General features: G+C 38.4%; 1 protein-coding gene across 3 annotated transcripts in view; it reads right to left on the bottom strand.

Annotated features, from left to right (window-relative positions):
- Nucleotides 1-13,381, bottom strand: part of NOL10 (nucleolar protein 10) — a 60,843-nt gene extending 47,462 nt beyond the window's left edge. For all 3 annotated transcript variants that reach the window (XR_005955998.1, XR_005955997.1, XM_041477903.1), the window contains exons 1-11: nucleotides 13,051-13,381; nucleotides 12,572-12,617; nucleotides 11,728-11,826; nucleotides 10,877-10,954; nucleotides 8,905-8,942; nucleotides 6,043-6,179; nucleotides 5,235-5,300; nucleotides 3,508-3,568; nucleotides 2,895-2,980; nucleotides 2,446-2,524; nucleotides 1,103-1,252 (exon numbers count right to left, since the gene is read on the bottom strand). Coding sequence is in view for 1 of the 3 variants with exons in the window: in XM_041477903.1 (XP_041333837.1) it covers nucleotides 1,103-1,252; nucleotides 2,446-2,524; nucleotides 2,895-2,980; nucleotides 3,508-3,568; nucleotides 5,235-5,300; nucleotides 6,043-6,179; nucleotides 8,905-8,942; nucleotides 10,877-10,954; nucleotides 11,728-11,826; nucleotides 12,572-12,617; nucleotides 13,051-13,116 (906 nt within the window). In the remaining 2 variants the exon portion in view is untranslated. The remainder of the gene's footprint in view (nucleotides 1-1,102; nucleotides 1,253-2,445; nucleotides 2,525-2,894; nucleotides 2,981-3,507; nucleotides 3,569-5,234; nucleotides 5,301-6,042; nucleotides 6,180-8,904; nucleotides 8,943-10,876; nucleotides 10,955-11,727; nucleotides 11,827-12,571; nucleotides 12,618-13,050) is intronic.
- Nucleotides 13,382-15,908: the final 2,527 nt, after the last annotated feature.

The raw sequence follows: 15,908 nt of genomic DNA, 5'->3' as shown, positions 1-15,908 counted from the left end.
CAAGGAGGGAAATATACATACCTAGGAAAAACGGAGAGAGGCCACTGCAGATGTTTTAAATAATAACCAATAATTTATTTGCCCTTTCAAACAGTAACAATTAATTGTAGAGGAGCTTACAAAAAACTACTTGCGATCACAGAAAAAATAAAAGAGGCTGTTGAAAGTTCATGAAGCAGCACAACAATACTGAAGTGACTGCCTGAAATAATTAGGGAAAAAAGCCTCTACTACAACTCTCTTTATGTTTCACTATAAAGTTAGAAAAGCATGTTTTTTAGAAGGAACACAATGACTACAGACATCCCCTCAAAGCAAAACAAGTTACAATAGCGTTACTATGAATCTATGGGGTAATAAAATATGCTGCCCCATAGATTCGTAGTAAGGTTCACTGACACAAAGATAAGAAGGGGGACAGCATGACACAATGAAAAAAGTGAAAGAGTGAAAATTAGAGATTACAATTTCACTTGGATGTGCAAAGGGCAAGGATAAAGACATTGCCCATTGCAACATAATCCCCTAATACAGTGTTATTAAGACACACTGTTATTTGGCTCCATGCATAGTATCTGCTTCAATATCCAAACAAGATCCTGTGAAAATAAGCAGTACCTGATTTTAATAGGTCTTTAACTAACTGATCTACCTTTGAAATTAACCCTACTTTGAGCAAGGAATTGGAATGAACAAGTTTTCTCCAGTGAAAAAACCTAACTGGATGTATTCAAGAACATTGTGAGAAATATACAAACCAAGGCAATGGCTAAGACACTACTTTTTATGTTTAAATCCTACTCCTGAAAGAAGCCTCTTGGCCAGACAAGTACAAACAGCTAAAAACCCCCTAAGACTACATCTTTATACCTGACAGGCTATTGAATAACTTCCCAGATGCTGATTTATTCAGACAGGACAAAATGCTATGTAAATTAACAGACATTAAAAACTGAACTTCTTACACTGAATTTCAGCTTAATTAATCAAGCTGCTCAAAAAACACTCAAAAACGACAAACCAAAATAAAACCCCCAAAAACTCCCAACCCAAATAAAGTAAAAATTTAAAAATCTGAATGCAGCAACATAAAACTACTTACTGTATCTTTGTTCCACATTTTTATGATTCGCGAATCCGCAGAGATAATTAAATCCAACTGATGCTGAAACTGAATTGATTTAATAGGCAGGCCATAGTAGTGATCTTTGACTATTAATGGATTACTAGACCGGAGATCATATAATAGGACCTAGAAGAATAAGAGACAAATTAAATTTATAACATTGTAAGATCACGAGGAAGTCATGCCCATCAGATCTTCACTAAACATTTAACTAAACTTGAGATTTCACTTACATAGGCAGGATTTACATAAAATAAATAATTCTGAATTCTGAAAACAACTTAAGTGTGCCCAGTTTATTCTAACCAGGTATTTTAACATCAGCATGATTCCATCTAGAAAAATTAACGAAATTAAGACCTAATCATCTTTCTAAAGACTTTTAAATTTCTATTGAAAAAACAAACATTTTTTTTTGTTTCAGCACTCTTAGTATTTCATAATTAGTAATATTTCACTTTCAGATTCTCGTGTTGTTGTTACATGATTTAAATTTTCAGACTCCCTTCCAGATTCAGTGTATATAACTTTCCCTCAGTGAAACACCACAAAATGTAATTTTTTATGTCAAGGAAAGTAGAGAGTAAAGGCCCTGTCTTCCAGAAACTTGTATTTTATCTCCAGAATTTCCTATAGAACTTGAGAAAGTTAAATCTTTCATATGTAAAGTGTGAAGAACAATAATCTTTGGGAAAAATAATATTAACAGTTTATTTAATCAGAAACACCATCTGCAATAAAATTTGTCTGACCTGTACACTAACATAGCAAATACAATTCTCACACACATATCTGTTCCTGAAGAAGCTACAGTTTTCTAAACCCATGAAAATACTGATGAAGGCAGGAAACAATCCCCACACTTCCCTTTACAAATATGATGGTAACAATAAATGAATTGAAATTATTCTTCATATCAAGATATGACACAAAAAATAACAGTTGAAAGACAATTTCTGGTTTTCTAGCCACCATCAAGACAAGGGAGAGCACATATGCTGCCCTGAGATGGTACTCATAGTCCCAAAAAGCAGCAACTTCCCCACACACTTGAGTCAAGTCATAAGAAAACCACAAATTTTGCAGTATAGTATGTTGGTTATGATTATTTAAAGGGGTACCTACAAAATTCTGAAGAGTACAAGACTTTGATAAAATTAAATTGCAGTTTGACTATTACTACTCTATACATGTAATTTATGGTCTAATAAATACTTGCAGTAATATATATATACTGCACTCAATGTATTGATAGACTTGGATTGGAAATTGCAAGAGCAGGATCTCCTAAGAAGTGTGGTACATGAAGTCAAATCTACCTGCCCAGTAGATGTTCCAACAGCCATATTCAAGGCCCCATCAAATTTCAGTGCTGAAATGGATGGCAAACCTTCTATCCTGCAAAGCACAATGCTCATAGTTAGGCATTCTTTCAATAAAGCCTGCAAATAATTTTTTTAATGTTAAACAATAGCTAAGCTAATTCTTAGCTAACAGTAAAATAAATCACAGGTATCACTCAGAAATACTACTTCAAAAAGCTGCACTGTTTACATTCACAACATGTATTTGTATACAAAAATAGCCAACACTACTTAGATCAGTGTCTAAGAGAACTCCTTTGTGAATAAGAAAATCCTTTATTCACACTAGCAATGACAAAAGAACAAGCAGGTCATTTTAAAGCAAAGTGGGATTTATTTCTAAAACAACCAAAACTTCTGAAAAATCCAGAACAACACAATTTGAAAAGTCAGCCTTTACTCACTCTGTGTCTGCTGTCACACTGCTTAATGCACAGTCCAACAGCCCGACTCGATTTCTAGTTCTAGGATCCCAGCATTCCACTTTACCCTAAACAGGTAGAAAAACATGCTTCTAAACAGTTTAGAAAACATGGTTCAAGCTTATGCAGCCGAGTCTGGAAACATTTAAATAAAATTATGAATTATCTAATCTAAGGAATAATTAACAGAATTTCCTAGGTTGACATGAGTTGTTCTAATAATGACACACAGGGTGCACACATTTCATTTGTAGTTTTTTCAATGCAATCTAAATGAAAATCACTAATGCTAATTTTCTTAAGATTAATAGGGTACACATGCCAGCTAATTTCTACAGATGGCTACACTGCAAAATGAGAGAACATTATTTTCACTCCAGTCTGCAAAATCTCAAGTGCTCAGCAACCAAGTAACTCTGATATTTTATCTGCACTATGCTCTGAAAAGTCATTTTTAACATTATCTATATCTACCATAGCAAATGAGACCAATTAAATTAATTATGTTCATGATTTCTTCCTATCCTCCTGCAAATTAACATAAAAATGAAACAAACACTACTGCCCTTTTCACAAAAGGAATGCAAACATTTACCTCAGCTGTCCCCATAGCAAACAAGAAGTGCACAGGATTTATGTCACAGACATTACTCTCTCTACAACAGAAAAAGGAGCAAGTTTAATGACCTCAGAACAATTTAACACATGAACAACTAATAAGATTTCTGTAATCATGTACACTACTATTCAGCCTGGAAAAGCAAAATTTGGAGGGAGGGAGGGAGGGCAACAGCTTCCCATACTTAAGGGGAGCTTACTAAAAATCTGGAGGCAGAGACAGTGCTGATTACTTCAAACAGGTAAGGTTCCAACTGGATGTAAGGATAATATCTTTATGCTGTAAGGATAATTAAGCACTGGAATGTGTTAATCACAGAGGCTGGGAAATTTCCATCTTTGGAATTTTCAAGACCCCCCTGAGAAAACTCATCTGAATTCATATGACTGTGCCTGAACAGGAGCCGGGGCTCTGAGGCTCTCTCCACTCCTCTGCCCATATCCACCAGCTCCCACCAAGCCCTACCACATCACTCTACTCCACTACTCTATTCTTAATCAACTCCACAGGACTTGAGGAAATCACCTCAAGGTGTGCCAGGCTCAGATTGGATACTAGGAAAAATGTCTTCCCTGAAGGGGTTGCCAAGCACTGGAACAGACTGCCCAGGGAAGTGGCTCAATCACCATCCCTGGAGACAATTAAAAGACATGTAGATGAGGAATTTGGGGACATGGTCTAGTGGTGGACTTGGCAGTGTTGGGTTAATGGTTGGGCTTGATGACCTTAGAGGTCTTTTCCAAACTAAATGAATCTCTGATTCTAATTATGTCAAAAGATCTTTATGATTATTTATGTTCTAAAGCTTACATCTTCAACATGTTCTCTCTGACCAGTGACCTCCTTTCTGTCACCCAAGTATTCTGTTTCTCAGCAGGGCACTCAAGAGCTCTGTATTTTGACAACAATTTTTCCAAAGTACAAATATTTCTTTCTACACCACTTATCCCAGCACTTTCCAACTTCTTCCATTCAAAGCTCTCTACCTCTAATTCTGTAACTCATCTAACTCCCTCACCTCAAAACCTTCCCACAACTTAAGTCTCATCTCTCTAATCCAGATTTTACTTTACACCCTTACCTCTCCCATTCCAGGATTTCCCCTTTTTTCTCCTCCTGTTGCTCAGTTTTGTGCCTTCCCAAATACTTCTTCAGCCATTAAGCCATTCTGCCCACCAAACACCAGCTGTTGCCCACCAACAAGCCACTCTATCTAGTGAAGTCTGTTCTTCTCATCTGCCTCTCCCCACATGAAAAAAGCTCAGTTCCTACTCTGGTAGGGTTTTCAAAAGAATCAGACACATGCTGGAGATATAAAAATTCTCTTTGGGTTACTTCAAGAGCAGAAGGACAAAGACATGTCTGGGAAAGTACATACCCTGTGGGTAGATCTCTATATGATGGCTAAATTGAGTAATAATGGCAAAGTTTAATGAAATGCTCTTAAGATCAAGTTATATAATACCTATTTAGTCCATATTAAGCAATTTTAAAACATCCACAAAAGAAAATTCAATTAAACATAAAAACTAGAGCAAAAAAAATTACAGAACATAAAATGAAATGAGACTCAGGCTCGGCATATATTCATTTTCAACTGTGCAAAGCATTTGGGCAGCTTTCAGTACTGGTGGTGAGCATGCTAGAAGTCTGCTTCCACCTGGTGGAAAGAAGACAGACGTCAAGCATTACACAGAACTTACGAAGCTTCGGTTTGCAGGGAGTTCAGAAATCTTCCTTGCTCCAGATTTAACCTGTACACTTCAGAACTACAAAAGAAAAACCCAAAATTACTCTTGTGTCTAACAAATACTGAAAAACACTGCTGTAAATTTGGAGGCATTGTAAAGGTTCTTATTCAGAGTCTAATTTTGCCTAATATACAATTTTCAGAATTCACAATTTACAACAAGACAAATATATACTTCAGTGCTCAAAATACAGAGAAAAATATGCATATTCACCATTTATTTATTATACCTCAATATCCTCCCAATTACTATTTTTCCAGGCAAAAGATACATTAACTCATTCCTCAAGACCTTTTAATTTCCTGTGATTTAAGTTACATCTTGAATTTCTACTTTCTTTGTCTGAAACCCTAAGGATCTAATTTTATTTTTAATGTGTCTTTTCAGAAACTCAATTACGTGATTTAACTCACACTTCACATCAATAAAACATCAACCAGGACAGGAAAAGTTATTTAATTTTCTTTACTTATATAGTAAACACTTTTTAAAACAATACACTGACCTGCAGTTAAAATACAAATTTGTAAATACATGATACACACGGTTTAAGAATTAAAAAAAAAAAAAAAGCTTAAAAATAGCATGGGAAACTGAATTCATTTTAATCTTCCCACATTTTCCACTCTTCACTGTTACCCTTATTAATTTGGAAAGAATTTCCACTTCTTCCACTTTTTAGCTTTTCTATATTTTAATGTCCATTTTATTATTGGAAAACACTGCTAACAAAACTGAAACTAAATATTCCACTTAATACCTTGCTCCTACGAAATACAGGTCACACGATGGGTAGTGGTAAGAGAAATCTCTACCAAATTTTGGTATTCTTGTCTTATAGTAATGGCCATGTTGTGAATGAAACTCCACAAATCTGCCACACTGCAAGAAGACAATCTGAAAATAAAATAGAAAGCACTGAAACATACAGAAACAGACAAGTTTCTCCCCAACTTGTCTTAGAGCACAAGCTTCAGTGATTTTTTTTTTCAAATTCATACAGGCTTATCACAACTTATTCAAACAATTTCTACCAAAATGATAGAATCAACTAGTGCTTCATCATTCTCACTAGCCACAGCAGAGTTTTGTTAATATACATTATAGGAATATTCACAAGAGTAAATGAGACACCCTTGAAAGTGACTCAGCAGCCAGAAGCAGTACAGTTATCTCATGCTCTGCCGCACCAAAATTAACATTTCTACTTCCTTCAAGACATTGCAGTCAGTGATTTCTTCCAGGTACAAAGCTGTGCAGATACCGGTACAGTCACATGGATAGGCACACAAGCTACACATCCTGATGCACAGCAGCATTCCAGTAAATGACACCAATGATCTTTCTGCAGTTGTGTTCTTTGCCAACTGAATAAGGGCATTGTTTCTTTCTGAAACTTAGACAAACATCTCAGTCCTGGAAAAACCTACAGGGAGGCATTACTAGAGAGCTCAATCTACCCCAGGAAATAAAACAGGCCAGGTTCTGCTGTTACAGTCCCTATGGAAGGCTAACATGGCACATACCCACAGGAAGGGATTCTTCCCTCTCCAGAGACAGGATAACCCACATCACCTGTGGCACTCATGTTGCCCCTCAAACCATGGCCAGGCACCGAGCAATGGAGGAACAGCTGGCCTGGCCCAAACTCATGCCATGCATGATAATCACAGCCAAACCTTTGTCTCTGAGCCTCATCCTTATTTAGCTTGGATTAGAAAAGTGATACTGTAGTTTAGCCTGTGTAGTACATGCATCTTCTAAAAACAGGACATAGCAAATAGCTAAAATTTTCTACTGCTGAATGACACTGTTAACAATGCAAATAAGGATGAGAAACTCAGGGAAGGTGAGGTACACAAGTTACTTTAAATCTGTCACCTTTGTTTATAAATCTGTATAATTGTCTTACCACTAATAATTTTCTATTTAAACACAAATTTTTACATGAAATTTACATAACGAAATTTCTCTTTCATTAGTAGTGGATACAGCTCACTGTAAATCATGTTTGTCTTTTCTTCTTACTGAATTAATTTTGGTCACCACCAGAAAACTACAACCTAAGGGTAGCAAAAGCATTGGCACTGGTGTGTGGCAAAAATACTATGTGGAAATACAGGTCTCCTGGCAAAAGGCTGTGGGAAAAAATATACTACACTCTCTCCCAAGACTAAAAGTTAATCCAAGTCTAAGACTTTTAAGCCTAGAACTTAGTAAGGCACAAAAATGTAACTGGCCTTATGGGTACTAATCCGTAGGAAAGAAAAAATGTGCCCTCACTGTGAAAATACAAATAAGCCTCAAATCAACCTTACAGGGATGGTGGGAACAGATCTAGAGAGACACTATTTTCCCTGGCTATGAAAGGATACTGAGAGCACCAAAAGGGCTATCAAGACTGATAAGGGACAGAATACAGCACAAAAAAAAAATATCCCTCTTTCCAGTAGCAACAGTAAAAACTTAAGATTTTCCTGGGGAGGTGTGACAGGAACTAAAAATTCTTTATGAGAAGGCAGAGCAGAATTGTAACAATTTATTCAGCAAATCTGTGGAACCACCATGCCTGCAGATTTTGACTGTTCAAGCATTAAAATGACATTTTAAGGTCCCATTCCAATTGATACTTCTATGATTCTAAAAATTTCAAGTGTAGTTTCTCAAATATCGTTCCCTGTTTCTAACATGTCCACAACATTATCACAGCCACTTGAAGTTTATTTTTCTTTCTGATGATTTCTTAAGTTTTAGTAAAATGAAATTGAAAACATAAAGGTTGTATGAAGCTGGAAAAGTAGGGTTTTCAGCCTGAAATATAGCACCCATTTCAGCTGAAAACACACACACCTTTCCGTTCATAACCAGTCAGAAAGATTTGGGAACACAGCATGTTCCTCAGTCTCCCAAATGACTATTTGGTATGTAGAGCCAGAAACATTTTCCAGAGCCAGACAGACAAGTGGGAAGTATCAGTCATTACCTTCTGCTACTTGAATTCATGCACTTCCTTGGAAATCTCACAGGAAAAATGCAAAAAAGCTACAAGGCTAGATGATCATGTCTCTGATCAAAGAGCAGTATTTATTAAAACAAACCTATACCTGAAATGGTAAGGTCTTTTCACAGAAAAAAAAAAAAAAAAAAAGTGTAAAATAAACACTTCATTTAAAAATAAAACTAAAGAAAAAAGATATTACTTCTCTCCACAATTTTTGCCTCATCATCATGTCTATAACAACACTGACAAATCAGCTTGTTAACTGACTGACAGCTATCCTACCTTTCAAAAACAGTGCACGTGTGCATCACTGGTCACAAGGGATTGTGACTAGATGTTAGGCCAGAAAGAATAGTTAATTCCATTTTTCACATTATTTTGCTTGTAGGATAGATCACTATTTGAAGTTTTTCTCTCCAACAGAAAAAAGACTTTAAAAGTTGTAAAACAAACAAAATTTTAAAGGCACAAAAAGTGCTTGTCCTGTTTGCTGTTTTAAAAAAAAAAAAAATTTGTTCCAAAAGCTGTGCTGATTGACTGCCTTTACTATATAGGAAAATGCATTTTAATATACATACTAAACAATTTTTTCATTTATACACGGAAAACTATTAAACATACCTTTGAGTAATCATCTGATAAAATCTCAAACGTAATCACTAGAGGAGAGAGCAAGAGAATTTTGAGTCAACTAAGCAAGCAAACTTATTTGCAAACATTGGCATAATCCTGAAAACATTTACACCCATGCTAATCTTTAGTCATGTAAGTATTCCCCACAGGTGCCAATGCATAATGCAGGCATTAATCTTTAGTCAGATCTCTAATTATGTAACTTGATTTGCAAAACCATAAGTAGTTTTCTAAAACTTTAGAAACATATGAAGCATCCTGTAATTTTTTATTGTTCTTGTATACTTGACACATTGCTCAACACAATGCTCAACCATGTATTTTATGGGTGTGGGAACGACTATCAAATGATTTTCAGTGAGTGTGTGGTCCAGGGAGCTTTGGTAATCCATCAAAGATGATTTAAAAATTACATGAGTTTGGACATATATGCATAAACCTGCACATGCAGTCCTTCCAAGGGGTCAGCACTTCCACAAAAGAAGTTAAGGCTCAAAAAAAAATCACAAATGTTAAAGCTACTACTCATGTTGAACACTACCATATTGAACTTTGCCTAGTTTTAATTGAGCTGAATTGGGAACATTAGGGAGTAGCTGCTTCAGCTAAATTGGTTCTATTTAAATGAGATAACTCATTTAAAGTTACCTGAAGTGACTCTATGCTAGACTTCAAATTAAACATACTTCTGCAGTCTACCAAGATGCCAGTTCAAAAAAAATTTACTTTAATTAGCAGCAAGTATTTATGATTACAATGACTTCTACTCTTTTAAAGAGTGTTTCACTCTTGCCATACCTTCCTCTCCCCAGCCTCTCTGAAACCCTGCCTAACAGTGCTCCTTCACCCTACATGACTCCTTGTAGTCCTAAGGCAGAGAGCACAGAAACAACCCCATGCTCTTTTTACAATTTCTCGCATCACTTTCACACACATCAAAGTTAGACCAGTTCAATTCTTCTGTAATGAATGTGCTCATCTTCTCATTGTTTTGGTCACCCCTACATCCCAGCTTTCAGTCATCAGTCATCAAACAAAAAAAACTGAAATAACAACATTCCCACTCCTCCTTTCCCTAAACAAAAAAAAAAAAAAAAAACAACCAAAAAAAAAAAAAAAAAACCAAAAAAAAAACCCCAAAAAAAAAAAAACCCAAAAAAAAAAACAAAAAAAAAAAAAAAAAAAACCAAAACAAAAACCCCAAAAACAAAAAGACCCACAAAACTAAACGAACAAAATAAAACAATAATTCCTGAAATTTAAGCACCCTAAAAGCTCAGAGCTATGGCAGCTCCTGCCCTGCTCTAACTGCCAGCTGACTCCCCCCTTCCCATTGTCTAGATGGCTCCTTATTTTCCTCACCACAGCTGTTCTCCCACCAAATTACTAGCAAATAAGGTGTAATTAGGGCCTTGGCCATGCTACCATCTACCCCTAAGTACCTTGTTTCCAGAAAACAAACAGAAAACCAAACCAGCAAACAAACCAACACTCCCCCAGGAAATTTTCTTTACCCTGTAACTCACCTAATGAGCTTGGGCTCCAGAGAGAAAACAGAGCAACCCACAGTGCGTTCTCCTACCTTACTGCTTCACAGAACAGGTAAGAAGGGAGATCTTGCCACCACCCAGCCACTGTACCTTTATCACATTCACCAGACAGAACACAGATTTCAGCCACATTCACCCTCTGAGCCCCACACTTTCTAGCTCAAGGTAAATCTTACATCCCTCACACCGTCTTTTCCAGGCAAGGAAAAAACTTTGAAATCAGAATAAAAGGGGAAAATTCAGAGATGAAGAGTAGATGGTTTTACTCTAGATTCTTGCGTTTTCCTGAAGTACATTCTGTCCCCTCAGCACAGGGAGCAGAATTTCTGCTTGAGTCCAACCTGAATTATGTACGACAGACATGTACTAACATGTACTATTATGTACTAACAGCCATGGCTTATACTAACCTTCAGAATCTAAGCATCTTTCAAATTTCTGGGATAACTGATAGGTATCAAAACAGCGGACCCTGGGCTTGTAAGTTCCTGAAAGAGTAATGTGATGTTTAATTAAATAAAAAAGTTAAACAAAGGATAACACAAAAGCATTTTTTTTAAGTATAGTGTCTTACACATACAGGCTTTCCTGTGTTTCTACTATAAGTCTTCTGACCTTCCCAAAGCCTCTGTGACTGGAAAAACACACCTCTTAGTAACACAACCTTACAGCCTGGTTTCTGTAAGCACCCTACTAGTATGCAGGTTCTCCTAACTACCAGGTACAGAATCTAGGAACACCTTCCAGTCAATCTGAAAGACCAAGGCTCTTTAGGTTATTAACACCTACTAAAGTTTTCATGTTTGGATCCCATTTTGACTCTCACAAAATGCAGATTATCCTCCTCCTATAAAACAATACTCAAACAATAATGTACAGAAGTTTTTTAACATACATACACTAAAAGCAATTCAGAACTTAGCATATAACTGTATTATAGATAGATTTGTTTTATTAATTTTTTATTTGTATTATAAACCCTGGCAGCAGGGGGGTTGGATTAGATGATCTTCAAAAGTGCCTTCCAACCCAAACCATGCTATGATTCTAAGAATGTATGTATTCTAAAGAGAGCTGTTTCACAGCACCACTCTCAAAGACAGCTGTTCTACCACATGTTAAGAGTATGCTTCCAGCAGAATGTTCAGTTCCACACTTTAAAATGAACTCTTAACAATTCTACCTGGAGCACTAAGTCGCTCTGCACCCAAGATTACCTAGGACTTTTGGCCTCTGTTAGAGAGACTGTTTGTTAACTCACCAACTGCCATAATATACTGTCCATCTCTTGATACCTTAATCTTTGTGCTAATAGTGGGCATTTCAAAATCTTGAATAAGTTCAATTCTTCTACGGATATCTGTAAAGAAAAAAAAAGAAAAAACAAAAGAAAAATCAGCACAATTCTATCAGTCCAAAAAACTGTAACAGTTTCCTAAGGAAGCATGTTGAGTTAATTGAGTATAGGGAATATCATTTACAGATACTGTAACTACTGCATTATAAACAGTTTAACACAGTCTGCTAACCCTGAGAAGCAGACTACCCCGGTGGAAAGTAAATTAGTACTCCAAGGTAACTGCATAACAAATTATTATACAACATAATAGCAAATACTCATTGCACACTTTCACAATTAAGGCCTTATATAAGGCATTCCACACCCCATTACCTCTATGCATTTTTTTCTTGGTTGAGTTTCTTGTATAACACTTCCTGTGAAGCCAAATAGCCTTTTTTATTTAGTGTAAGAAGCTTAGGCTAAAATGATGTGGTCCTGCTCTCTAAGATTAGCACAGCATCACAGAGGAGTTTATGGTCTGATTTTAACATAAGGGACAACATGGAACATCCATCATGTTTCTGTTACAATCCACAGCTCAAACATTTAATGTCTGAAATTTAAAACACCAGTGGTTGTGCAGTGTTCATGTCAAGCTACAAGAGAAGTTGAAATAACTATCTGTAGTTTAATTCTGTAGTTTTTATATTATGACTTAGGGATAACTTCTGTGTATCAGTCAGTGAGGAGTCTCCTCTGGGCTGCACGTTATGTATGTGAAGTAGCCGAGTATTGCTGAGCACCGTGCGAGGGGAAAACTCACCCACATCTTTCTTCTGTAAAGCTCTTTTCTTCCTGTCTGAGAGCCACTGCAAGCAAAGGTATACATCAGTCCTGAGATCATTATTCATACAGGAACCCGAGAATCAAAGTTTATCCAGCCATTTGAAACGTAAGACATTTAGGACGCTAATTCTTTTTTTTTTTTTTTCTTGATTATCTTCCAATTTCCCTTCCACTGATAAGTTAACCATTCCACACCAAGAAAACGTACAAGGTCGTGTTGCTTACGGATCTGTGGACCAGCACCGCTACAGCCGGAGGTTCACCCATTTAAACTGCATTTCTAATGTAAGAAACACTCAGCGTTGTTTCTCGGTAACGATCCCAACACAAGCGCACATGGGGCAGCTCGGCCGGGCCGGGGCTCGGCTCCCGCGCCGGTACCGCGCGGCTCCGGCTCCCGCCGCGGGGCCGGGCCGGGCCGGGCCGGGCCGGGCGCATTCCCCCAGCTGCCCTCACCTCCGGGAGGCTCCTGCCGGCGCTCAGGCTGTAGATCTTCACCTCGTTGAGGCTGGAGACCTGCATGGCCGCAGCCGCGCCCGCCTCTTCCCGGGCAGAGAGGAAGCGGAAGGCGAGGCGCTTCCGCCGGCTCGGCCTCGGCCGGAGGCGTGCGGGGCCCGGCGGGGAGGGCGGCCCGGCGCCGCGGCCCTGCCTCGCCTCGCCTCGCACCGGGGAGAGCGGGGCAAGCAGAGCAAACCCGCGGGACAGCGAGGGCCGCTGGCCCCGCGGCTCACAGCAAAGCGGCTCCACTGCTGCCTTGTCCCTGGGCGCTGCCCACGGTGCCCGCGGCCCGGAGCGCTGCCGGGGTCGGGATGCGGGGAGAGGGCAGGAGCGGGGCCGGCCGTGTGCCCTCTGCGCAGGGCCCGGCCTCTGTCCGCACACAAAGAGCCGGTCTGTCCGTCCGGAGTGTCCATCAGTCAGGCCGTGGCGTCATTCTCCATGGTCCTCATGCGAACTCAGCAAGGCAGCAGTTGTTCCTGCAGCCTTGGTGGAGGAGGTTAATAATGGACACGGTGGCAAGCTGTGTCCATTAGCCATGGAGAACAGTGAGTCCAGGATTTGCTGATCAGAACCTTGCCAGCAGCCGTAGAAAGACACATTCTTACTGCTTTGTAGCATCACTGTTGAAAAAAAAAAAAAAAACAACAAAAAAAAAAAAAAAAAAAAAAAAAAACAAAAAAACAAACAAACAAACAAAATCCCATAACTTCTGGAAAACCCTCTGTGATTCTTGTTCCTATTTACAGGACCAAAAGCAAGGACTGAAATAATGCATATCCAGTCCATGTGCTTGTTGAAGAAACAATGAAAATCGCAACTAAATTTTTAACAATGAATAACTCTGGAACTGAAGCAAACTGAAGCAGTTTCAAATTAGTCTTGTGCATGGTGTTCCCTGAATGGTGTATCACAACAATGATGATACCAATATCATGACTAAGAAGAGCTCTATTGGGGGTTGTCTTAAATGGTGTTAGAGCTGAGATTCCTGGGAGATGAGCACACCTAAATGTAGGTGCCTGTAAGTTTAAGCTAGGTGTTCAAGCTCCCATTTCTGAAAAGCTAAGGCTATGCTTGCTTATATGTAGGTTGTCTAGTGACATTTGATATGCCATAAGGTATCCAGGGCACCTGAACGGGGCTGACACAAGACCTATGGAAAATCCAAACCCTTCTGCAGTGTATTGTGCAGGTAGGATGTGCAGGGACATCTCTGGTGGCACTAGAAGCTCTGGCAGCTGAATCTCATCCCTGGTAAATGCAGTTAATTAAGCTGAGGAGTGTGGTGCAGCAGCCACTAAATATCTTCTGTGAGGTGAATTTGATCAGGTTTCACAGTTTGATTAGAGCATCATGACCTGTTAATAGACATTTAAGGCTGAATTCACTTGTCCACAATTCTGGGTATTGTAAGGAATCCCAAACATCCATGGGGGGGTTGGTTAATGTGACTTGGAAGATGCAGAAGACCTGTGTTATCCCAGAACAGCAGCTTGAAGGCCCCACAGGATATTCCAGGGCACCTCAAAAGGCATTCAGCAGTGTCTGATGTCTGAACCTACAAAGAATTCCTAGAGGTGTAGAATGCTGGAGACAGCAGCTTTCCTTCTAGTGTCAGTGTTGCAATTGCCTAGGTAATTAATTCTGGTTACCTGTTGGAGAAAGTTGTCTTGGGAGATACTTCAAGCAGGGTATTTATATATATATAGGTATATATACAATTGTTTGGAGGCAGTTTAGCTCCCTTTGTGTGGCTCCTGAAGAAGTACTCACAAATACTGAGAGAGGCAAAGTCACAGAAAAGTTCATTGCTTTGGTGGATCAAAGGGAGCAGAAAGACACGTGATGATCATGAGGGAATTAGACAGCTCTGAGATCACACGGCACCACATGCGGGGCCAGCCGGGGAAATGAGCTGGCAGAGCTGTGTTACCACCAGACTGCAGCACGATCCTTGTCCCACAGCATGTGCTGCCTGCTCCTTCCCCTCCACCTTCACTGCTGCCTCATCCAGCCTAAAAATATGTAATGGGGTAAAAAGAAAAAAGTTTGAAAAGTCACAGTAAACCGAGAAAATACAATCATGGAAAATGTTAAACAGGATATTGTTTAGACAATAACATTGTTCTTGTTTATTTTCTTCTTAATTTTCTTTCAAAACAATAAGTAGCATAAAATATTTCAGTTTAATAATAGTAAAAAACGTATGAACGGGAAAAACCATGGCATTCCTGCTATAAAAATGTTCAGGAATTAAGTAGTGTATATTGTAGAATCCAGAAATCCAACAACCCTATGGCTTGGATTTTACCTTATTGTTATAACAAGCATGTGTACAGAAAAACATTCCCAAAATCTAGCACCACTGCAGCAAGAAACTTTTCTCATCTATTAGCACTAGTTTCAGCTTACATGATTCTAAATTTAAGGAGATTATGAGAATGCAACATTTCTAAAATTAATTATGCAAAGCATTTCCACAGCTTGAGACTGCGACAAGGATCCAGTTAAAACAGTTCTTAGTTTGTGATGGGGAAGAACTGCCTTATCTAGGTGATCAGGTCTACTGTACCTTTCAGACCTGTAAGCTGTGGGTAAAGATATATATGATGTAGATACTTAAACATCAGTCAAGTATGTTTTAATTATTAAAATGTACAGTCTAAAGAAACAAAAAAAGAAGGATTAGACAATAATCACTTCTTCTGTGAACGCCATCTCACAGATCAGTATGTTAATTTTTTCCCATAACTTCTGGAAAACCCTTTGTCATGCCCTAGGGGACACTATGATTGAAAAGACTTAGAATCATAGCA

Source organism: Pyrgilauda ruficollis, unplaced genomic scaffold, assembly GCF_017590135.1.
Source record: "Pyrgilauda ruficollis isolate IOZ18807 unplaced genomic scaffold, ASM1759013v1 scaffold42, whole genome shotgun sequence".
Taxonomy (NCBI): Eukaryota; Metazoa; Chordata; class Aves; order Passeriformes; family Passeridae; genus Pyrgilauda; species Pyrgilauda ruficollis.
The sequence above is the reverse complement of the archived record's forward strand: the minus strand, read 5'-3'. Positions and strand labels throughout refer to the sequence as shown.